Source organism: Anopheles moucheti, chromosome X, assembly GCF_943734755.1.
Source record: "Anopheles moucheti chromosome X, idAnoMoucSN_F20_07, whole genome shotgun sequence".
NCBI classification, from domain to species: domain Eukaryota; kingdom Metazoa; phylum Arthropoda; class Insecta; order Diptera; family Culicidae; genus Anopheles; species Anopheles moucheti.
This window is the reverse complement of record NC_069142.1, coordinates 10,674,370-10,699,034: the sequence shown is the minus strand read 5'-3', so window position 1 is coordinate 10,699,034 and position 24,665 is coordinate 10,674,370. Positions and strand designations below refer to the sequence as shown.

Genomic DNA, 24,665 nt, shown 5'->3' with positions numbered 1-24,665 from the left:
TTTGCATTTCATTCAATGTATATAACATCTCCATTCTTCCTTTCAGAAAGCTGGACCTTTATGCATTGCATATTGCAAGATATTTGTTGGAGAGACCAAAACATGGTTTACATTATTGCTTTACGTAGACTTAACCAGGAGCTATTGATGCTGTGAAACTGCATTGCTTGGTCATTTTACAGAAATATGAATTTAAGTAGGGAACGCGAATTTGAGTTACACTCGGTAAGCTGCTTTTTTCGGTAGACAAACTATGATATGTTGCAAATGATAACCTGTACGTGTTCGGTATAGCCAGCAGATCGGGATACATTTTGCTTAGCATTTTCGTAGCGTTTGCCTTTACGATACATTTTATTTTATGTGATATCGCGACTAGAACCTAATTTGCATGAGTGGCTCAAGAGAATGGTCCTTTTGCGGATCGTACAAACCTTATCCTCGTTTTACATGGTAGAAATTTTCACAGATCCAGCTCATATGGATAATATTACAGAGAATATGCCGGAATTTTTGTATTTGTTAACCATTTGATTGATTTGGCCTCACATGATAAAATAGCCAGTGCTAAACTTGCCAGGTTAGTTAGAATGACCGCATACAAGTAGATCAAAAGTTAGTCACAAAGCTAGATAAGTTTATTGAAGTGTGAACTAAAAGGAAGTACATTGGTGTTTAAATACTTGTCAGGAATAAGAAACGAATGACGAATTATTGAATTCCTTCGGTCTATTTTGGAGCCAAACATACCCTCTGTCTGTGAGGATATACAATGATTATTTTGAGACAATGACTATCTCCAATGTCCATTTCTACTGTGTGTACTTTTTGGCCCGTTTACAGTGAAGCACGTCGTGGTGACATGTCTAGGTCACTAATCTGCTTCAATCCAACGAGCTCGCTGTGCTCTACTACGAATCTTACTGATCGGAAGAGGCGAGAGTGTTGACTTCTTTCGTCCAAGACTCATGACCACAGAGGATTACTAGAAGTGCCCGTTACAATATATACTGCATTCTGTGACTTGCAGTAGGAGGCTTCTATCTCGACTAGCTATCCGGAATCTTGTACATCCGGTATTTTTGAATTATCTCTCAGAGTGAAGATTTTATCAATGGTGTACCGATTCACCTTTACGTTGTTGGAAAATAATCGTGTTGAGCGATGTTGCGTGATGCTCGATTGGTCTGTAGTCGTCACCTCTCCAAAGCTCTACTTCGGACTTATCCTATTCATACAACGATAGTGTATTGTTTTGTTAAGCTAGGCATTCAATATAGGAGCTCCTCTCAGATATTCCTCATCGATATATGCAAAATATTGTATGTATCAGTATTATTGGTGTAACTTCAATCAGCAAACATCAAGCATTGCAATTCCCATCAATTAACATCTTGTGGTATTCGTAAATCTAAACTAACGTGTGCCATATTGTTATGTATCATTTACTGAAGTATCCAATTTGATGGATTGACTCACAATTTTACAAGACGATCTAACAATTTTATTCGATAGACCACACTCTACAAAAGTTCTCACCAATATGTTGATATTGTACATGTTTTTCTAGTAAATTCAAATCCATGACAAAACAAAGCACTTTGTGTTATTCATAAACAACGTCCTTCTTGTTTCCTTCTTTAAGCAGTGAAATGGCGCCTTCTCCCGGGAGTGTTCGGCCGAAAACTATCAACTACAAATGTACAAAACAGACCATCCAAAATAGATTTCATTGTATGTAGGGCACATCGTGGCACACCGATATAACATACGGTGCTCGCTCCATAATAGATAGTTCCATAATTTGGATAATAATACCAAATCGTTTCTATTCAATTTTTATCGTCCTAGTTGAAATTACTTGTACATATGGAAGCCTAGTTATGTTCAACAACCTCTGAAACTTTAACTGAGGTCTGGCATTTTGACGGAGTTGCGAAATTCAATCTTATATAATTACAATGTGCTGGTTTTATCGCAGCTTGTCTTAATGTTCAGTATTATGTATGTATTATTTATTTTTGAAAAACTTTCCATTTACCGGAAATAGAATTAGTTAAAACAATTCATAATAAAATCTACCGAACCGGTTCCGACTGCGTTCTTCTCGTCAGCGCCCTCTAGTTATGTATTTGCAAAAGTCTATGATTGCTTTGTTAGCGCCCTCTAGGCGTGGAAGTGTTCTTGGTGGCAAAGAGTTATACAGTATAACATAGAAGCATGTACAACAGCAGGCTTTAATTTTACAGGGATTAAATAGTCATGTACAAAAAAAAAATAGACAATTTATATTTTTGCTAGCTTGTAAACATTTAAAATAAAATGGATTACAAGAAGCAGTTTTGAAGTGGATTTTTAGAACATGCCTTTTAATAAATCAGATATGATTTTAAAGAGGAAACAGCAATTCAAAACCCCTGTAAATTTTTCTTTGAAAATGAGCTTAGTAGGGGTTTAAGAACAAGCTTTGCTTTGCTTGGAAAATTAAGTGCCTTATACATCTTTGTTTTGCTAGCATTCCAATGTTCGTAGTAAATAAAATGGTAATATATAATGTTCTGGTGCCTTTCCTATTCCCTGCACCCACTAATTCCTTGCAAATAGGTTCATGAAGTTGTTCTAATGAGTAGTAAGAAATAAAAGCAAATGCAATAAAACCTCTTAGAAAATACTTCATTATTGAAAAACGTAATAAGAAAGAAACATAATAATATGTTAAGATGAACTTTTGACTAACTGCTCCCCAGAATGTTTGCAGGAAACCCCCCCCTATGATTTAGAAATGTCTTTTCATCGACTAAAAACATCATGAAAAAATGTCAATGAAAATCGCAAAGCTCTCTCAAACGGTAGAAATATTCCCTTATCTGATTCGAACTCCTGTAACTGTAAGCGTTTGCGCGATTCGAAAAGTTTTCACGTTTTAGCCTATCTATTGAAGAACCCTGTAATAGGCAAAAAGGGTTTTCTTGCTGCATTAGACCAGTGTGCGAAGCCGATCTTCTCTTTAACCAAAAGCTCGAAAGAGAGACAAAGCGACAGCATATGATGCTTTGTCTTGTTTTATGCATGTTCGGATCATGTTCGGGCTTTATTTCCGAAACGGCAAAGGGCCGTAGGGCCCGTATGCGGCGTAAATGAGAAAGAAAGAGTAAGAAAGACTGCACACACACAGATTGATTCTTCTCGTTCTGCTCGTGGCGGGCGGGAAAACGCGGCCGATTTTTAAACGCAAAAGTCAAATTTAAATGTCTCGCAAATCAAAAACAGTCACACACAACCGCCACGGTGCAGCATTCTGTTGTGTGTACGCGTTCTGGCTCCGCCGTTCCCAGCCCAGCACCGAGCGTCACTATCGCACCGAAGGCACCTTTCGTGGAAATTGTGTTACGCTGTGTTTCTTTTTTAATTTTTGATTTTGCAATCGTGAGCGGTTAAGGTGCCGCGTGGTGTTCATCCGCGGCGCGTTCGATATTCACTACTATTTCTGCTACTGACTCGCACTTCATTCTATTCTGGGACACGGTAAGGTGCGACTGGTGCTCATTCCGTGTTGTTACACCGTCGGGTGCGCGATCCATCTGCGGTGTTTACTGTGCAGTACGTTTATTTATTTATTCTTGAATTTTCCTCGGTTTCAACTTTATTTTCATGCGCGTGTTCTGTGGGTTTTGTGCAACCGTATCTAAGTGTGCTGCCGTAAGCAACATGTGTACCGGGAAGCGAAATTGGAAGCGAACCTCGTTGGGAATGTGTTAACGCCATATTTTCCGTTTGTTTTTTGTTTGGCTTTGTGTTTTTTTTTGTTGTTGACATCCGCACGATCAACATTACTCAAAAAAAGGAAGAAAAGGAAGAAGGGGAAGGCATTTTGACAGTTAACTTTACGTTAGTACAAGGATTACTCATGCTGGTGCAGATTGCTGCTAGGCAAAAACCATGCAACTCCACACCTTCGAAACTCCCAAGAATACACCTCAGTGTGTATGGAAACACTCATGGGTGTTATTGTCTCTTGTTGTTGCTGTTTGAAGTCAGCAGAATTCCTCACGCTAACCAACCGTTTTGTCGCGATATCTAAGACCGTATCGAAACGGACCTGTAGTCGTCTTTTTTTTCCTCCCCAAAAAAAGGTGTGTACCTTGGTGGAAAACGGACCAAAAAAAAACTCCCTCCCGCCCCAACAAAAGCCACGCAATTCCCGCGTGGCCCCTGGACATCCGTCGAACGGAAGGGCGGAAGCAGATGTTTCTTTGTGGGGCTACTTTTCCGGTCATACGTCATCCGGGAGCGTTCGGACACGTCCCGAACGATGCGTCAGGATGAAAACTTTTCACCATATCCCTCATGTCCCTTCGCTTCCCCACCACCGCCGGGTTTTTCCCACCGTATCGCGTGCTGGTAGCTGGTCAGTTACGGTTTTTTTTGTTGCTGTTGGCGCTATTTATAGAAATTATTGAACACAAAGTACACGGTAAACGCTGTGGACCGCGTTGCGTGAAATATGATTCATTTTCCTCACAAAGCTACGGCGAGGATACGGGGGAAAAATAGTGTCAATGGTGAAGAGTGGTGAGTTGTTTTTTTTTTCGAAGGAAGAAAATGAAGTTGAAAATGCGAAATTTTGCACTGGTGGAAGTTGCAGTTGTGCTGTCGGGTTGCTGATCGAGGGGATGCATTCGTTGGGGATGCAGTGTGCCAGTGTTTGGCCACGATTTGGTGGTGTCCGTGAGTCATGTGGTTGATGGAGGCGCCTCGGGTGCGCGCGCGCGCTCGCTTACTAGTTTGCTCTTCCCCCCTCGTCTCTCTCTCTTTCACACACACTCTCCAACTCACTCATACAATCGTTCGTCTATGCGCTGTTCTATCGCACGGGAATGGATAAAAAAGCGCACGTATCTTGTACCGGGCGCGTGTGGGAGCACGAACGGTTCGTTACACTGGTGTAACGCACGCACGCACGTACACCTTGACACACACACACACACACACACGGACGGACGGACGTATCTGGAGGTGACGAAATGGGCGCCGAAATAGCGCGGCCCGCGAGCTTCACCGCAGATAGTCCGTGGGTGGTTGGGTGCTTTAGTCGTGGGTTGGTGAGGGGAAAGGGCGAGAGGAAGGGGGGGGGGGAAGGGGGGAGGGGAGGGGGGAAATGATTCTATACCGCAGCGTGTAGGGCACCTTTTTTGAAATGGTGGTGGTGTTACGCACGATCTCACCACGCAGCCGGTTCGGTGCGTTACGTAACTTCATTATAAAAAAGGATACCCCTGGCGGGATCGCCAGGGAAAACAGGGCTGGTTGACATTGAGCAGCAGCCTCTCACACGGCAATAAACAAAAATAAAATCACCCCACAAAAGGGCGCGGAAAGCGGGTATGAAACAGGATGGGCTGTGGAAGAAGGGAAGCGGAAAGGTAATACTAGCCTGTGTAAACAAGCCACGGCTGTGGCAGGGACCGAGAGTGCACCCATATACGTGCCCGCAAGCAATCGCATCTTCTGACGGCACTGTTTACACTGCCCTACCGTCCCACCGTCTGCAAAAGAAGGGCACGGATCGGGGGCGCAAACCTTCTCCCCACCCCTTCAGTAGGGTGCGCGCATTACACGAACGCTGCAACGCAAGTGTTGAACGCCCGTCAAGTCAGCGGCTCACACAAACAACCACACAGCGCGCACCAACACCCGAACCGAACACTCTACCACACTACCACCTCCTCCTCCTCTCTACTCCCCGCAGCGGACGACAGACGCGAGATCACGGACGGTGACGACGGCGAGATAGAGCGAGCGTCCCGAACCGCGGCTAAACGGCACAGACAGTGGCGAACCGTGCCGACCGAGTCAGTGTCAGTCCATCCTCCGCACGCGTATCATCCGAAATCACCCGCGGCAGCATGCGAACTCTCGTTACAGTGCGTGACGGTGGACGTGCGCACGTGCCGCGTACCGCCCTGCTGGTGCAGCTGATCGTTGGCGGGCTGCTGCTGCTCGCCACCGTCTGTCACGATCGTGCCGCGACCGCATTCAACCTGGACACGATCAACTACATCCTGCAGGAAGGCGAACCGAACTCCATGTTTGGCTTCAGCGTGGTGCTGCACCGCGAACAGAACAAGAGCTGGTACGTATATCCGGGGAGAGTTTTGTGTGTTTTTGCATAATGTGACCCACGCGAGTGATTTCACTGCTGAAACGGGAGGGGTGTTACGGGATGCGTGTGGGCGACGTTTGCTAAAAGGATTCTCACGGTCACTGTTATTTTCGTGCCATGGTGTTGTGCTGTGCGTTACCGCCTACTAGTGTGGGAGGTGTTAGTTGGGGTTATTTGGGGGGAAAGAGGGGACTACTCCTCCAGCTGCGGACAACAGTGCAGGTGTGACGTCGTCACATTTGACCACGACAGTGAACGTGTTCCGTTGATTGGTGGTTGCTCAACAAGAACTTCTCAAGAAGTCCACTGATTCAACTGATTCAATTCCTTGGACTCTCAATCTGACAAGTGTTCTAATTTTAGTCGAAGCTTATTTTGTGCTCAATTGTAATAAACGTGTTCATTTAGTTGGTTGTTGCTCAGCAAGAAGTTCTAAAGCGAAACCTCAAAGTCCTCAGAACTGTTTCAATTCCTTGGACTCTTAATATGACAAGTGTGTTAATTCTAATTGAAGCTTATTTTGTGCTCAATTGTATTAAAGGTGTACCTTTAGTTGGATGTTGCTCAGCAAGAAGTTCTAAAGCGAAACCTCAAAGTCCTCAGAACTTTTTCAATTCCTTGGATTTTTGATCTTCAATTGTGTGCTTTGAAGATCTGGCTTATGTTCTTTAATATTCTTTTGAGTTAATCTTATAAAAGAGATATTGAAAACCCGATCAACTATGTGAGAATCGTCTCTGATCCGGTGGTTCTGGTGTAGAGCATTCAACTTCAATACGAAGCTGAATTAAAATTTACGTTACTTTCCTGCTTAACAGAACCCGAAAAGAAACCGCTGTGTGTTTGTTGCTTCTTAAACTTTAAGAGTTCTTCGCGAAGCTGTACATGTGTAGCAGTCGTACGGTGCAGTTCGCACATTGCCTTGTGTTATTGGAGCAGATGGCTCGTCGGAACCCAATGGAACCACGCCGGTACTTGGCATTATACTTCGTCTTCGAGCGGAGTAAGCCCGCCGTGGCCTATGACTCCGTCCGCTATCCACTGAGCCAACCCCCCAAACACACGCGCCCGTCCTGATAAGCCATCAGGTCATGTTTCGCGTCATGCCAGCACATTGACGTTCCACATCCTACGCTTGATTAGCTTTCATCTACGATATGCAACGCTGAAACTCGCCGTCTCGCCAAACCGACCAACCCTTGGCGGCCTGCACGACGCGGGTGATTAAGACGCGCAAAAACCTTGAGTGGCACTTTATTGATTAAAGCGTACATCGGAGGAAAACGAAAGGGCACCGGCATTGCAACAATTCCGATAATTCAGCACTCGATTCGCGCTGGCAAACGCGGGGCTATGCGAGCTCGTTTAATATCCCCCGAAAGAGGGTACTCCATTTCGGAACGGAACGGCAAACTTCAACTCCAGCTCACTCTCTGTGTTTTTTTTTTGTTGTTGGTCGTTGGTTGTTGCTTGATTTTGCATTCTTCGATTCACCGATCGCCTGTGTGGCACTGTATGGAGAGGGTAAAAACCCCCCGAGGCCCGGAGCTGTGACACAGAAAAGTCACCATTGCCAAACCACAAACACACACACACACATCGAGAGATATATTGCCCAGCAAGCGGTCGCGGGCTCCGTAGGGTTTGTAAGCCGCTGGACTGGCGGTACGCGGGCAAGTCATTTGAACGATCGTATTATTTGTTTTGCGCTTCGTGATTTCATCTTGACGGGTGGCTTTAAGACCGTCCAGTACCCGGAGTACTTCGAGTATAAGCGTGAGGGGGTGAGTTTTTTTTCTCTTATTTTTCTTCGTCACCGTATGCGATATATTGCGCTTTGGACGTGTGGGCGGGTTCGATGTGGTCGTAGCCCGATGATGATGTTGATGCCGGGTGCAATTATTTAATTGACAATCCGGCTGACTACCATCGGGGGAAGACTAATTTTCTGAAGGCACGTTACACGATCGCTCTGTGTGTGTGCGTGTCCGTGTTACTGTATTCTGAAAACGGGTGCGGCGCGTTACCGTTACCACCAACACTGCCGGGGCGAGTTGCTTTTCATTTTATCAATGAACTTGATGAACTTTTAGCGCTTCTTCAATAGCTGATGCGAAGATGTGCAGTGTGCACAGCCCGATCCGGGAGCTCCGATAAAAGGGTGGACATTTGGACATATTGCGGCAATTCTGAGCGGGACTTGCGTTAGAAGTCCATGTCCAAATGTCCAGAGCACCTTATCGGAGCTCCTGGATCTGGCCCTGGAACACCCGCAGACACCACGAAAACCGGCAATTATTAAATACCAGTTTAAAGAGGAAGCGGTTACTGACACTTCAATACAAATAGCCGACCATTAAGATATCTCCACCGTGTACATCTCGCAACTCACACCCCAAAATATCCGGAGTCATCACCCTAATCTCGAAAGGTGCCTCGCAAAAAGGAAGGGAGGTCCCCACGTCTATGAATAATCTTGATTTGGTGGGAATGACAACTCTGTTGACTTCGTTTTTCCTTCCTCTATCAGGCGTTACAGCGCCTCAAGAACCCCTCTTGTAACGGCTATAGGAATTCTTCGCTTCGCGCAGTGTTCCTCACAGCAACACGAAAAAGGTTTGTTTTTTTTTTGTGGAAGCTATTCATCCATATACACGCTAGGCGCATATTAATGATCGCTACTCTGCCACTTTTTGGGCTTTTCCTTTCTACCGAATCCCCAGCGATCGGAAGTCGGAAAGTGCCGTCCTGAATGGCAAAAGCGCATATGTTTAGGAAGAGACCGAAAGTGAAGGGCAGAAGGAAAGAAGATGTTAATAATCTCTGGCAGCAGAAGCACCCAAAAACAAAACACACACGTGTGAAAATGCATCCTAATTTAAACGTGACACGTGAGTGAGTGTGTGTGAGCGTGAATGTGTTTACGGTCTGGAGGAAGTCAAAGCGCAGCAGAAATAGAAAGGGGGAAGAAGTAATAGCGCAATAAAACATAAAGCACCCATATTATTGCACTGCCCTTCACGGAAAATCTGGAAATCGGAATTTCTCGGTACCGTCGGGCTGCGCGCAACATTGTCATGTTGGGAGGATGTACCGCGCGGTACATTATCTTCGAGTGTCCCGTTCTTTTTTGTTGCCCCGAAATATCAACCATGTGCGCCGCATATGGTTCCTGGATCGTATGCGCCACTGCGAGGGAAGTGCTTTCCGACGGTACGGGCGTGTATATGCGTGAGCGCCTGCGCTCAAGGCCTGCCAACGGTTGGCCCTGGGGTTTTGCTGCGTGGTTGTTGTTTTGCTGTAGAGGGGGAGAGGTATCTCTTTTCTCTTATTCCGCTGCTGGCGTAGGTAGATGTTGATGATCTCCACCAACGAAACTCGGTTGCGCTGCGTTCCGGCGCACGATCGATGAAACATCTGTTACATGTTTTCGCTGCAGCCACTGCACCGCTGGCTGCATCCAGCCACGGTACGGTTCTGGTCGGTTGGGCGACACACATGTTTAGGTAATTGGTGATATCCCGCAGTTGACGACCGTCTGTGGGCCGCAAAAATGAGCCAACGTTTTTAGAAGCGCCCCGTCCGGAAGTGGCAAAAACAATAAATTGAAGCAACAACAAAAAAAGCACCAGAGTAAAGGTTACGGAGTCGGAAGAAGATCACAGCTGGCGCCGAGTTCGTTTGTTGTTTAGTGTGCTTAGGGAATCTTTTGGGAAGAGTCTTTCATATGAACCGTAAGCGAGGAAATATTCGAATCAGGAATCAAAGATCCTCCACAACTCTCAGGACTCTCCAGGACTCTTAAAAGATCCTTAAATCATCAGAGCAGTGGCGGATCAATCTTCATTAATCTTGGACAGCTCATGAATCTTAGAGGATTCATCAAACTTGGATAACTCATGAATCTTTAATGGCTTCATGAATCTTGGATAACTCATGAATCTTTAATGGATTCATCAGTCTTGGATAACTAATGAATCTTAGAGGATTCATCAATCTTGGATAGCTCATGAACCTTTCAGGATTCATCAAACTTGGATAACTCATGAATCTTTAATGGATTCATCAATCTTGGATAACTCATGAATCTTAGAGTATTCATGAATCTTGGATAGCTCATGAATCTTTCAGGGATTCATTGGCAAGTTCTATCTGATTCATAGTATCAACATTGAAAGTTTTGAAAATCTTTAATTTCTCAATTAGTGGCCGCTAGAACAGTCTCAGATGAGCTCCTTTGCAGGTCAATAATCTTGCATGATTCATGAGTCTTTTGTGTAGCGATTTGTAGTTGCATTGCATTCAGTGCAAATACACATTTAGATTCATGCAGCGGAATCAGATTTTGACCAGCAATGTTGTTGCTTGATAGGGTCGCGGTGGCGGCCTTTTTTGTTGTCGTTTTGGGCCAACCATTTGCTGCGGGAATGTAAGATGGCGGTAAGAAGAAGCCTAACCGCACAAGCAACACAAAAAAAAATCCTCCCCCTTCCCCGGTTGCGAACACATTCCGAAATTCAAATGCAATGTTGCGCTGGTGTGCCACAGCACCGGGCGTTCCACCATATATGGGGTGGTCAGTCGGTGGAATTTGTCTCGCAAAAGTAGCAATCGGATCGCCAGTAGCGACTCCTTGGACGACCGGTCACGATCGGCTTTAGCCGTGCGCATATACACAGTGGCCAGAGCTAGATGGGTAAATGTTAATTGCAGCCGCGGCTACTACCCATTTGCCCCCGCTGATCGGTGCACTTTTCTTGTACCCGTTCCCGTCCCCATCATTGTGTGTGGCGATTCCCGCAGTTCGCATCTTGGCCCGTCAGGTTGCAGGTTGTTTTTTTTTTGTTGCTGGTTTGTTTCGTCTTTTTGTCCGCTTTTCGCGATTGGACTTTTATGGATTTGCTTTTATGTCTTCTTCGCGCGCACAAGATCTTCGGTGCCGAAGAGCACTAGTATCGGGGACTTTTATTGCAGTTATATTGTGTCGTTCAGTGCCGCAAGCGACAAAACAGCGACAGCGGGCGGCAGGGTGGAAGAAATCCATACAAATATGGCAAAATGGTAGACCCAGAATGTCCAAACATGGGGATATGGCAGTATGGTAGCGCCCAGCATTGGGACAGCAACCCTTTTGGGCTTCCCGCGCCCGATCGTACCGTCTTCACAAACCGCTGAATTTGAAGGAATTGTTTGTTTGTTCTGCTGCTTCTGGTTCTGATTCTCCCGCGTACACACGATACACGACATACCGTGTGGAGATGTCCGATGGCACGCATGCGCTACCCTGCCCATACGCAATGACTCTTCTTCGATACAATAAATATCTATCTATCTATCTATATATACATATAAAGAAGGGACAACAGCAGAAGGGAGAGAGAGAAAAGCAAAACATCAAACATAGTCATCCCTCCCTGATTGGCATTCCGGTTTCGCTGTGGCGTTTCCATTTATGACGTTTCCGTGTGTTTTGCCGCATGATTAATGTGCGGACGGTGATGACGATGACCCGGACCCAGTAGTCGGGCCCCGCTGTTGATCTGCCCGGATTGAATCAGGTCGGGGCGGCCCGAGCCATTCGTATTCCGCGGTCGTACATAGAAATTCTGAACTATCCAACCTTCTGGTAAAAGTCCTGAGGTGGGAGGGTTTGGAACAGAACGTCCATCCGCTCTACCTGGTTGGCCGCGTTCGTCGCAAAATGTTGGACGCGTTATGCCTTTGCGCTTCCTGTGTGCCTTTTCGTCATCCAGCAATAATAATAGTAATAAAAGTCACAAAACAAACAAATGAACCGCTGGAAGGGTAGGGTAGACGACCGGGCGAAGATAGGAAAGGGAACTCACTGTCTCACGCTTTCTGTTTCGCGCTCGCTTACATAATGTGGCGGTGTCCTTCAGAAAGCAGAAAGCAAAAAAAAAAGAAATACACGTCTGACCGAGCCGAAAGATTGTGTCCTCCATTTCCATTCGGTCATTCTTACAATCGATGTCGGGTACAATGGGTACCGAAGATTTATGCTCGGGGACCAGAAAAGAGCCCTATCAATTCACTTCTAATCCCGAGGATTCCGGGCGAGATAAGCCGGTATTGGAAGTTCGAACCCACGAAAAGACACATCCGGGGCCCCGTCGTAATGGATGTCATTAGATTAGAGTTGTCAAGTTGTGTGTCATCTCGTGCATATCACCACCACCTTCTTTCCGTGATGACCTCACCATCGGGGGACCTGTTGGAAGACACGGAGACGCGGAGAGCACAACTTGAATGAATGGCGACCGACGAACGGGTTTTTCGTTTGCTTGTATGTCCCGGCGATTGAGCAATCATATTCCTGTTGAAACATGATCTTGTGTACCCAATACCAAGGTCATCAGTACTGCAGGGGCAAGGTGTATATTATTACAAATACCTGTATGGAGAGATACCACCCAGGAGAGAGTGAGTGGTTGTGTGATATGCAATTATGGTTTATTTCTTTTTCGCGTAACAGCCTTACTAGGTCAGTGTTGCTCTATATAATTACCTTGTGTCATTTATTTTACCAAGTAAATATGGCGGGTCTGGAGGTGTATTACTGGTAGCGATGCAGGTCTAAATGAAGTCTAGTAAGCCAGAAATGTGGCAGGGCTTTTTGGATTTCTTGAGGTTGTTGATGCCGATAAAGAAGAACACGAGGTTTTGGGAGAGCCCACTATAGTCCCTAAAAGCCTCCCCGCCTCGGTTTCAAAGTTGAGAGGATTCGAACTACGACCTTCGGATGTACTAGCTCGAACAGCAAGTCACACCACCGTCGTACCGTCCCATCCCACGCATGGATGCTATGCAGTTTTCTTTGACGTCACCGAAAGCTTCCACCACATCCGTTGTCCGCTGTTTAGGCGCAAGTGAATATAAGTCAGCAGGTTTTATGGCAGCTTACTCATAGTCACTGCTCCTACGTCCAGTCCACACTGATCCACTGTCTATATGCAATCAGTAAAATGGCTGCCCCCACTAAAGACACACTAAACCGTTTCTTTTTCTTCTTCTCCCTTCTACACTCCCACACATCCACACGAAACAGGGTGATTGTGGGCGCACCGACCGCCAACACAACGCAGAAGAACGTGATCGAGGGCGGTGCCGTGTATCGCTGCGACATTTACGACGATCATCGGTGCTTTCTGGTGCCGTTCGACACGGAAGGTAAGTTCAGCGGTGTAAGCGAAGTCCGGAAACCTCGGGTGAGGTAAAACCCGATATTGGAACGGAAACATAACCACCAAATAATAATAAATAATACAAATTTGTTAACGATAAACAAAACAGCCGCAAAAAAAAACAACATGTCCGACAACGTACTATAGATGTTTTATTGTTTGTGTGTGTTGGTGCTTGTCTCCATTGCGCGGGAGTTCCTGTCCATGGATTCTATACCGTGACTCGTTGTGTTGTGTCTTCTTACAGAAAGTGCAGCAATAATTGAACTGCAAGCAAAGCATAACGTTACCTCTAACATTACCCACGTCCAGTTTGATTTGTATGGCAAGTAATTTGCACCGAGTTAGTGCACCCACCACCGGCACACCGAGTTGTGCTGCTTGTAGAAGCTCCTTTAGCCTTCCGTTGCAGTCACCTTTCCTGCCATTCCATTGCTCTTACATTACGAACAGCCTGGTTTTAGATACGGGTAGCCCGCAGTGCAACCACATACCTCATACTGCAGCACTTTATTTGAGTTTGTTTTGATGTTTTAAGTTTTGTAGAGGCGAGGCGCATACCTTCGCTTACTAGCTTTGTGTTCTGTTCGCCGTACCATATTCGCCGTACATTGACTGCGGCTCCTGTCAGGTCGCCATTCTGCTTATGTAGCGGCGCGAATCGGTTTTGGATCGAAATTCGCATCGAGTTCGCAATTAGAATAGTGGTCCTCCTTCGCTTATTACGTGTGCTCTGATCGCGCGTGTAGCCGCTAATCCAGCCATGCCAGAGCACACAGATGTAAGCACAGCTATCTCTCTCTTTCCCCGTTTCTCTCTCCCCCTCTCTCTCTCTTGGCAGGTTTTGAAGTGAAGGTTTGATGAACTTGTCTTTCCGTTTTTTCTTTCCCTCTACCTCTCTTTCTCTCTTTAACCGTACCGCAGGTCTGGAAAAGTGTTTTTTAACGTTCAAAGGTGGGTGACACCACATTTTACGTGCCAGCTGGTATGCACTAAAGGGCAAACAACCCTCACACGTAGAGCCAGGTCACCTTGTCAACTAGTGGTGCCTGTTGTAGACACTTTACACCGGTCTAGATTTAGCGATTAGTGCTTTCTATCTTTCGCCCATTTCCGGGACACCATTCTGTGCGTTCTGTTCTCCGTAACAGCTGTTACGGTGTAGTGTGACTTCGGAGTCACAGGAGAAACCATATCACATTTCAGATCGGCTGAGTGCACTAACCTCTTGCTTTGTTTTATACCCCTCCCAGGAAACAATTACAACGATCAAAACGAACAGATAGACACAAAGTCGAACCAGTGGTTCGGTGCGACAGTTGCCAGTGCTGGAATTGACGGGCCGTTGGTGGTGAGTAATTGTTGTACAGCTGTTACTAATTAAGGCTTATCTGGAGTATATGATTCGAGTAGTGCTCTAAGCTAAGAGTATTTAGAAACTATAGGGATAGGACCTCTTATGGTAACAAGCAGAATATTGAGATACTTTTTTGAGAGTACCGTGTCCTCTGATGTCCGATGATGATCCTACAGGATTCTCTATACTTAAGTCGAAATATATAACAGTAGTAGTTATTCTGATTCTGATGCCCTCTTCTATCCAGGCTTGCGCCCCACGCTATGTATTCCATCAGCTGCACCCGAGAAAGGTGGAACGGGTTGAACCCGTCGGCACCTGCTACTTGGCTAAGAATAATATGCGCGAATTTCAAGATATATCTCCCTGCCGAACAGGTACGGTAAAGCATCTCCTCAATGCTGTCGAGCGTGTACACTTCACATCTACGATCTCATTTCAGCCTACTGGGGCTACCATCGGCAGGGATCCTGTCAGGCGGGTTTCAGTGCCGCCCTAACGAAGGTAATTGCAAACAAAACTTTAGCAAGTCAAACGATGTGGTCAGAATGTGTATTTCCTGTTCTTTCCAGGATGGATCACGAGTTTTTATCGGTGCACCCGGCAGCTACTACTGGCAGGGTAAGTATCACTCGGACCCATGCCACGGTCTTCATACACGTGTCTTTCTTATTCCAGCCTACGGAAGTGCGAAACTTCGAAGACGCCTGATTTCCGAAGGATAGAAATGAACTTCTGATATATTTTGTGCAGCGTTTTGGAGCTGCTCCAGAACCTGGAAGCAATACCTAGCCATGTCTTTATCTGACAGAAGGGTCTTTATGACTTCACTCGTCTGAATGTGGCACTGGTTGAACTTATGAATTCCCTCCCCGAACAATAGAGAATCCTCCATCTTTATTTTGTCCAATGAAGGCAAAAATGCCCAAAATTACATCTCCCTCATCGATCTGTGTGGACGATGCATAGTAGCAAGCTAGTATAAAACTCACGCCGATTGTTCATACACGCGATCACAAACTGCTGCTAGTCGCCCGAACCGTTGTTCTGCTGTTGTTTGTTTTGATGAATCGCGTCCCATAGAGTAGAGCGTTTGATTTATTTTTGTTGGATTTCAAAATACCTTGCGAGTGACACCTTCGATTTGACATCAAAGTTTATCCCTCTTCTGGTTTTTCTTCCCACCCCATCCAGTAGTGCATTTGCCGCTTCTAGAAACTCTCATAACTCTAGATGTTCCCGTATGTGTGCATGCTTTTGAAGTGAATTTGGCGTGCGTTGTTGCACCTGTTTTTTTTTAAGTTTTGTGTGCGTGTGTGTTAGTTTTCTTAGTGAGGATTAGTGGAGAATTAGAGGAATTGCGAGAATTCACTTATTCCGCAAGTCAGGTGCCGTTGTACGGGTTACATTTTTGAAGCAGGAAGAGTAGGACAGCGTTAATCTTCGCGTACTTGTGTTCGAGTAGAACCCGCGTCATGGCAACGTTAGAATTCTGGAAGGTGATAACACATGGCTGGATGATGAAGTATGTAATGTCTTCGTGTCACTGTCGTTTTGCATCGTTACCATACCCCGAACATTCCGTACAGCATCTTTACGCTAGTTTGTATTTGCTGATAACGTAGCGTAGGCAACTGTTTAAGAATATATCAAACAGGAAATGATTCACACGAGCAGTGAAAACAATTTTAGCAAAAAAAAAACCGATAAAGATTCCCCAACCATACTAAATACTCATGTTGTTTATTTCCCTTTTTTACCGTCCAAACCCACCCACCCCCTCGGATCGCGCTACCCCAAAACACACATACCACAACATAAAATGCAAACATACACCAACTGCTACCCCGCCCCGCCCCGTGCGAACCCCCTGGCGTCACCAAACAACAACTACAAACAACAAAACCCAAACCATTTCCTTTTATTTCTAATTTGTTCCTTGTGATGAGTGCACGCAAATTTTTGAATGATTTCAGGACAAATGTATTCCATTAACACCGACGTTGTGTTTCCCTATAAACCCCCGCGGTATGGTCATTTTGGCGAAGGAGGTAACCTTGAACAGACCTTACGAATCTATCACAGTTTAAAACAAACAAATTACTATCTTACCATCTACTAAAACTACGCTGTGTATCCTACTGTCATGGCGTCTAACGTCGATAGCTTGATGGCTCCCGGTCTCACAACAGCGGCGTGACAGTTTGACCGTTTTGGGAGCTGTCCACTAACTATAATGCTCTCCATGTCAAACCCCTATACCATTTGTTTAACACGTCGCCATGTGCCTCTCTATCCAACGCTTGTTGTCCATTGATGTTACTTTTCTCGTGCGTAACTACCATACACGAACGCTCTCCGGGGCAAGAGCTTGTGTTGGACTCCCTTCAACCAGGTGGCGGAAGCTTATGGTACCGGTACATACATTAGCATGTAAATGGAGAATCAACCTAGCTTACGTAGCGAATCGCTAAGTACATTCATTCCAATTAACACTCCAAACATTCGTTACAACCTCGCCCAAAAGGCAGTGACACTACCATGCAAGTAGATAATGGATGGCTAGTGTTCTATACTCACACGTCCATCCATTTATAGTACGGATTATATCTGATCTGTTGATTGGACGAGTCCAACAGTCTAGATTACACTACGACAACTGTTGCAGGGGTTAGTGTGAGTAGCTATTAATAGTAATGTCCTGTTTGGTAATACGACCGTTAGTACCAACTGTGACAGATAAGCTTCAATTTGGACAAAAAAAGCAACAAAAAAGGAAGAACGAGTTAGGACGGTTAATGTAGACTTAACACCCATGTTTTCTTTTGCAACTCTGTGTAAATAGTCTAGTAGTGATGTTATGTACAGTGTCCCCAAAATACTACTAAAACCTAAATATTGTAGATAGAAATGTGTCTGAGAATAACAGTATTGAGAAGAAGAGAAAACACTACGATGCTTTGCCTGAATCGGAATATACGTCTGGGTAAAGCGATAAGCATTATCTGTTAGATTATTTGGACGACATTTTGTGACGCAGAAAAAAGACGGAGCAATCGTTAAAATTTTATTGAGCTAGTGATGATAAACCTGATCGGCACTGTATTGAATGTGTTTTCTTTCTTTCTCTCAGCAACCTGTAGTGTCAATGATGTAGTGTTAGACATGAGTGTCGTGAGTGTACAAAAGTAGTTCCCGCTTAAATTAATGGCAACCTTTCTTACACCAACGTTTCCTTGAACAACGGCTTCAGACCATTTCCCATTTTTGTATTTCAAAGATCCAGTGGATCATGTACATGTACGTCAAAGCTGTCCTCTTTGGCAGCTCCAACTAATACTCATTCTTTGCCCACATCCATCATTCGCTCCAACACGTCTTATCGGCTTTCATCTTCAGCTCCTTCTACTCCTTCAAACATAGTGTTCTTCACGCTGTCGTTAGATCGCCTTCTCATAATAACGTACAAGTTTCTCTCATCCCATATGCGTTCATCCAACGCGGAATGATCTATTCATCGTGCAAAAATAGACAAAACTATCGTGAATATTTCATGCAAAACGAGCGCAACATCAACAAGCGCGCGCTGTGCTGTAATATAGAGCGACCACGCAGCGCGTCGCGCTTTCGGGTGTGGCTACTACGGGTAGTGTTTCGAGCAAAGAATAAAAAAAAACAACAACGGGTTTTTCTTCTTGCGACCATCATCCTTTGGCTGTGAATATAGTACTGCGGTAGCTCACAATCACAACCATGATCGAGGCTTTCTGATGCTTAACTCGCATAATCAAACGCGTCCCGTGCGCCACGCTCTCCCGAACACGAGCCGTGCGACGCCACGGTGTGACGACTTCAACTAACCAATTTCTTACATCTTCATCTTCGGCTAGGCAAGGCTTGCCCGGATAACTTCGCGCGCCTTCAACGCCTACACCGCACGATACCGATGCGCGAACGTGACTAATCTGCTTCTGTTCTTATACGTGCTTTGTCTGCAGGCCAGATTTATTCGTTCAGTTTGAACGATCCGAAGGATAAGGTGTACAAGACGCTGGAGGATACGAAGAAGGAAGATGACAGCTACCTCGGATATTCGTCGACGACGGGTGACTTCAATGGGGACGGTAAGCAGGGCGTTGCGGTAGGCAAACCGCGTGGCGCACAGCTACTGGGCAAGGTGCTCATCTACTCCTGGAACATGACGAACCAGCAGAACATAACGGGCGAGCAAATCGGTGCCTACTTCGGCTACTCGCTGGCGTCGGTCGATGTGGACGGTGATCGGCTGGATGATCTGATCATTGGGGCGCCGATGTACACCGAACCAAACAACGAGGGCAAGTACGAGACGGGCCGGGTCTACATCATGTACCAGGGTTCCACACCTTCCGGTCGGTTCCGCGAGCTAGACACACGAGACGGCACGAACAGTAAGGCACGGTTCGGACTGGCCGTCTGCTCACTGGCCGATCTGAACCTGGATGGGTACGGTGATTTCGCGGTTGGTGCTCCGTACGACGGACCAAACGGGCGTGGTGCCGTGTACATCTTTTACGGTTCACGGACGGGCCCGTTGGAAAAGGCGTCGCAGGTGATCCAAGCTGAGGAGCTACCAGTTGTGACGCGCCTGTCCACGTTCGGATTTGCCCTGTCCGGTGGGATCGATCTGGACGGTAACCAGTACCCGGACATGGTGGTCGGTGCGTACGAGTCCGACAAAGCGTTCGTCTTCAAGGCACGTCCGGTGGCAGCGATGGAGGCAAGCACACTGTTCGGGACGGAACGAAAGCTGATCGCACTGGACGATCGCAACTGTACGGTGGTGCAGACGCAGAAACAGGTCGCCTGTACGGTTTTGCATTCGTGCCTCAAGTACAAGGGCATCAATGTACCGCCGAGCCTGGACATCGAGATCTCTTGGACATTGGATGCGCGCAAAACACGCAATCCGCGCATGTTCTTCCTGGACCAAGAAGGCAACAGCAACCGCACCCTGTCGATGAGGCTGTTCCGTGATAAGCTGGAATGTCGCAGTGATATGGTGTACGTGGCGGACAATATACGGGACAAGATCACACCGCTGGAGGTGGAGATGGCGTACAGGCTGCGACAGAGCGCTCAAAGCCGACAGCGTCGGCCCCGCGCTAACGTCGAACCCGTCCTGGATCACAACCGTGGCACGGTACAGCGCGACACAATCAACATACAGAAGAACTGTGGCCCGGACAACATATGCGTGCCGGATCTGCGCATGGAGGTGAAGTCGGTCGACGACTATCTGCTCGGCTCCAACAATCTACTTTCCTTGGAGGTGCTGATCACCAACAGGGGCGAGGACGCGTTCGAGGCAGGCTTCTACATGGCTGTACCGAATGGGCTTGATTTTCGTCGTGTCGATCGGCTGGGCGAGGTGAAAGACGTACCGGTGCTCTGTACCGCACCGTCGGCTGCTACGAAGAAAACGCTCAAGTGCGACATCGGCAACCCACTGTCGAGCGGTAAGGTCGTACATTTCAACGTCATTCTGGCCCCATCATTCTCCGCTGGTATGGGCTCGAGCTACGACTTTTATCTGGAGACCAACTCCACCAATGCTGAGGTGAAGGACAGCCAGAACGATAATGTGGTGCGCAAGAGCATCGGCATCTTGGTACAGACAGACCTGTCGATGTCGGGCGTATCGCTGCCGGAAGAGTTTTTGTACAACTACAGCGAGTACCGGACGCTGGAGGAAGCCCGGACGGAGCGGGATATTGGACCGCAGGTGGTGCACATCTATGAGATCCGGAACGAAGGTCCCTCCACGATCGACGAAGCGGAATTTTTCGTCCTCTGGCCGTTCGAAACCCTCGACGGAGTGCCACTAATGTATCTCCTCAATCAGCCCGAAACACACGGTAACATTGAGTGCCTGCCGACGGAGTACGCTAACCCGCTGAATCTGGCCATTGACAGTGTGCTGGCACGGAAGAGTTTCCTGGATAAGGTTGGTGTGTCTGGCACGAGTTTCTCCTCGACAATGGGCCGCACGACAAAGTTTAGCAGCGTGTCCTCCACGGCGGTGGGCAATGACAGTGCAGGCGGTGCGTCATCCGTTTCCTTCCAATCTACTGGCGGATCAACTTCTGGTCGCAATAGTGGTAGTAGCAGCAGCCTGAGTGGAAGCAGCAGTGGCAGTAGTAGTGGTGGTAGTATTAGTAGCACTAGCAGCACCAGCAGCAGTAGCAGCAGTAGCAGCAGTAGCAGTAACAGTTATAGCAGTAGTGGTAGCAGCAGTACTGGAAGTAGTAGTGCCAGAACAAATGAGTCGAGGTACTCCTCTTCGGGTAGAGGTTCGTCGGCCACAGGCGGTGGTTCCGAACGGCGCTATCAAACCGAGGGTGACTCAATTTCTACTGGTCGAGCGCATGGTGAGTATGACCAGTCTCAAGGAGAGGCATACTCTAGACAAGGGTACGAACAGCAAGGATCGCAAGGATCGCAAGGTGAGGGCTATCGACGCCAGCAACAGCATTACGAAGGAAGAACGCGCGTTGTGGATGCCAGCAGCAGCTATGGAGCAGCTGGTAGTGGTGCCGTATCAGCCGGCTATGATGCGTCATCTACCAGCAGCAGCAGTAGTAACAGTGGTCGAAACGGTACCACTTCGTCGGTGGTGTACTACACATCGAAGAATCGCACAACCTACCGCGATGAGAATGGTCGGGTGCATGAAACCGAGAGCAGCGAGTATCGTCGACACAACTATGGTGGCGATGGACAGGGCGATCTGGTGCACGAAGCAGGCACCACCTCTAACGTTGCATCCGGCTCGTCAACACGCCGCCGTATGATGAGTCAGCAGGATGGCGAAACAGCACCATCGCGGACGGGTCTTATTACCGAGTTCATGCATCTGGGTGACTACACTGGATCAGGTGTTGGTTCTACCGCCAGTCACGATCTAAACCGGTTAGAAAACAAGTTCCGCACAGAGTACTCGCAGCAACAGGTTGGCGGTGGATCGACATCCTACCATACCGGATCGTCGTCGGGATCCTCCTCGTCTGGCCGGCAAACTCATTACACCAGTCGGGAACACCAGCAGCATCAGGTAGAGTCGGCCACGAGCAATGCGTACAACGGAATAGCAGACGATTTGGATCAGGAGCACGACGAAGATGACTACGACTCATATGACCGCAGCGAGGAAGACAGCTACGTCGATCCGGTCGCACCCGGTGCTCCAGGAAACCGTCGCGCGTACCCACCGGGCTATGGATTACCTCACCTGAAGCAACATCTGAACCAAGGTCACGAGAATGTGGAGCAGAAGTTCCGCTACTATCAACGCTTTGATCGGCAGCGTCGTCAGGTGCCGACGAAGGACGAGTCCGATCGTGCGCTGGAGGAGGCACTTCGATGTCACGCGACGCGCTGCGCCATCATACATTGCAAGGCAGGCCCGATCGGCAATAAGGATGTGGCGTTCATAGCGCTTCGTACGCGTGCCGTTGCACATACGTTCCACAAGCTGTCGTCGTCTGAATCACTGTACTTCTCCACGATGAATGTAGCGCGGGTCCTAAAGCTACCGTACATTGGCGAACCGAAGGACAAACCGATCAAGACGCACGAGATCAAGGTGTTGGCATCGCCGGAACGGCTGGTCAAACCTGACGTCGTGCCACTCTGGATCGTGGTTCTGGCAGCCTGTGCTGGGGCTCTTATTCTTCTGCTGCTGATATATCTACTGTCGAAGGTAAGCAGATATTCACTGGGATACCTCCAATATCCTCCAATATTTTCCTATTTTTCTGATCGTCTCTCTCTCTCCCTTTATAGTGTGGCTTCTTCGAGCGCAAACGTCCGACGGACTCGTCCGAGCGGCAGCCACTGAACCGAAACGGTAACTATCATGGCGACGAACATCTGTGAGCTTCCTTTCCCCCCCTTTCCCCAAACCCCCCGCTCGCCATGTCCCTAATGGAGGAGAATGTACGGACCCGGTTCCGTATCGGTGACAACTTCATCACTGAACACGTTCTCGCCTTTCTCTGTCCCTTATTATGTTGCAGAGTAATGTGTAAGGTACACACCGGTGTGCCCGGACACTGCACAAGCTGTGGGGGCTCATACGTCACTAGTGACACCCGGGCGCAAAACAGTTAGACGGCAACGCCAATAACCGTCGAAACCGACGCCCAAAACTGCATGGTGAGCGTGGTGTTGCTATGTGTAACGAGTGTTGAAGACAGGATGGCGCTGCGGAAAACGAAAACGTAGTGTGAAAACAGTTGTAAAGGCATGTTTTCTGTTATTGACAACACTTAATCAACTAGTCAAACGATTTTGCTCGTATGCGTGTGCACAATATTTGCATGCAGAAGAAGAAAAGAACAACCATCTCATTAACATCATCTTTTGTTTTTTTTTGTATTATGTCGGCTACTACCCTTATTAGCGGGCCATTTTGTGTTCGCGTTATTATTGTTTAATCGAACACTGAACTAAGTGTTCTAAACAACCGTACTAAACCGGCTAGTAAGAGCACGCGTTTTTTTTGGGTTTGTTACGAGTTAGCTTCTGCATCTGGTTATGCTAGTACGGCAGTAGTAGTAGTAGTGATAGTGGTCAAATCCTGGGTGAGTGACCAAGTGAAAACAAAACAAAATCGCACAACAGGATTGAACAGTTGGCGAACAATTATGTATCTCGCGTTATACTCACCAAACTAACTCATTAACATCTCATCATTCGCGTAAGTGTGCGTGGTGTCTGTATGTGTGTATTAGCGAAGACTGACAGATTCTGGTCGATTAGCTGTCAATCAGTTCAGGGTGCATGGACGAAGAGAGTGAGAGTGTGAGAGAGAAAAAGGGAAAAGTTAGGAGGATTGTAAACAACGTGCCTTATGTGAACTACGTGCAGCTCGGGAGTACAAGCGCCGCAATCATCTCATATAGCGACTGGTGTCAACACCAGTCGGTAACAGATATAGCGATAGAAGGTTATATTAAAAAAATGAAAACAATACACAAATTTACACGATTTTTTTTTTCGTAGCTAAATAATTGTTGATACACGTCATCATGGAACGTTTACAATACTGATATTAAAATTAACCTGGAATGATGCTGCCTTATCCGTTTTTAGTAATAACACGTTACGGAATAACATTTAGTAAGTTATTAATATCGCAGCTCTAGTAAATAGGGGACGCTGCGTAGTCAATTTCGGAACCCGCCATACATGCTGGACAGGAGGGATCGTTGGTTCTTCCCCATTCCCGCCCCTCCTAAACCCGTGCCCTTCCTCTGTGCCTTTTCTTTACAAAAAAAAAACCATGGAACAAACGAAACATACAAACAATGTGTAATATTTTACAGTAGCATGTAATCTTGTCCGCCAGCGTTCTCAGATTAATTGTATAATGTTTTGTTATATATAAAAATTGGAAAAAATCAATAAACAATAATAATGTGACTTAAGGAACGGTGGTTACGTTTGCATTCGCTTGGTAATAATAACCGAAACCGAGGTTTTATGCTTTTAACGTATTATTCCCGAGCGTATTAAAATAAATTAAAATATTTGAAATGGGTTCGATTGGTTTAGCAATAGAGGGCGCCACTAGAATCAGCGAATCGCAAAACCATGTGTTGCACACGTCGTACCTGTCCGTCCTCGCTCTAGCATACACAAATTTTCGCCGGAAATCATCGTAAGCATCACAGATTGAGAACGGGAGCAAAGGCTTTTTGGACTTTTGCAAACAGTTGCGCATGTCTACCGTTCCGCAATGGAAACTCTCGAATGCATGGAAACCATGAAGAATGGCAACCCGTATAGGTCAAGGCAATTTAAATTTCAATATTAAAGAAATGTTTTACAGTGCGTAATAGAATAGAAATTGAAGAAGATGCTTAGGTATCAAAATTTACGAATAAATCAGAATATCTGG

At 46.6% G+C, this 24,665-nt stretch overlaps 1 protein-coding gene across 3 annotated transcripts; it reads left to right on the top strand.

The window, feature by feature from the left end:
• Positions 1–3,359: 3,359 nt before the first annotated feature.
• On the top strand, positions 3,360–24,121 carry LOC128307462 (integrin alpha-PS2). Of its 3 annotated transcripts, XM_053045320.1 has the most exons (11): positions 3,360–3,525; positions 5,750–6,133; positions 13,230–13,351; positions 14,619–14,716; positions 14,970–15,099; positions 15,165–15,226; positions 15,295–15,343; positions 16,699–16,773; positions 18,721–22,463; positions 22,547–22,610; positions 22,780–24,121. In XM_053045320.1, exons 2-11 carry the CDS (start codon positions 5,907–5,909, stop codon positions 22,782–22,784), a joined length of 4,575 nt encoding a protein of 1,524 aa, XP_052901280.1. In that variant the 5' UTR covers positions 3,360–3,525; positions 5,750–5,906; the 3' UTR covers positions 22,785–24,121. The 3 variants fall into 3 exon arrangements, with proteins under 3 accessions (XP_052901280.1, XP_052901279.1, XP_052901281.1); XM_053045319.1 differs by having other exon boundaries at positions 22,547–24,121; XM_053045321.1 differs by lacking the exon at positions 16,699–16,773 and having other exon boundaries at positions 22,547–24,121.
• The last annotated feature ends 544 nt before the right edge of the window (positions 24,122–24,665 follow it).

What these genes read in the sequence shown, in the direction of transcription:
- LOC128307462 (XM_053045319.1), top strand. Translation starts at nt 5,907, where the DNA reads ATGCGAACTCTCGTTACAGTGCGTGACGGTGGACGTGCGCACGTGCCG. An exon ending in CGCGAACAGAACAAGAGCTG is followed by an intron (nt 6,134 to 13,229) that starts GTACGTATATCC and finishes CACACGAAACAG; the next exon opens with GGTGATTGTGGGCGCACCGA. An exon ending in TGATATATCTACTGTCGAAG is followed by an intron (nt 22,464 to 22,546) that starts GTAAGCAGATAT and finishes CTCCCTTTATAG; the next exon opens with TGTGGCTTCTTCGAGCGCAA.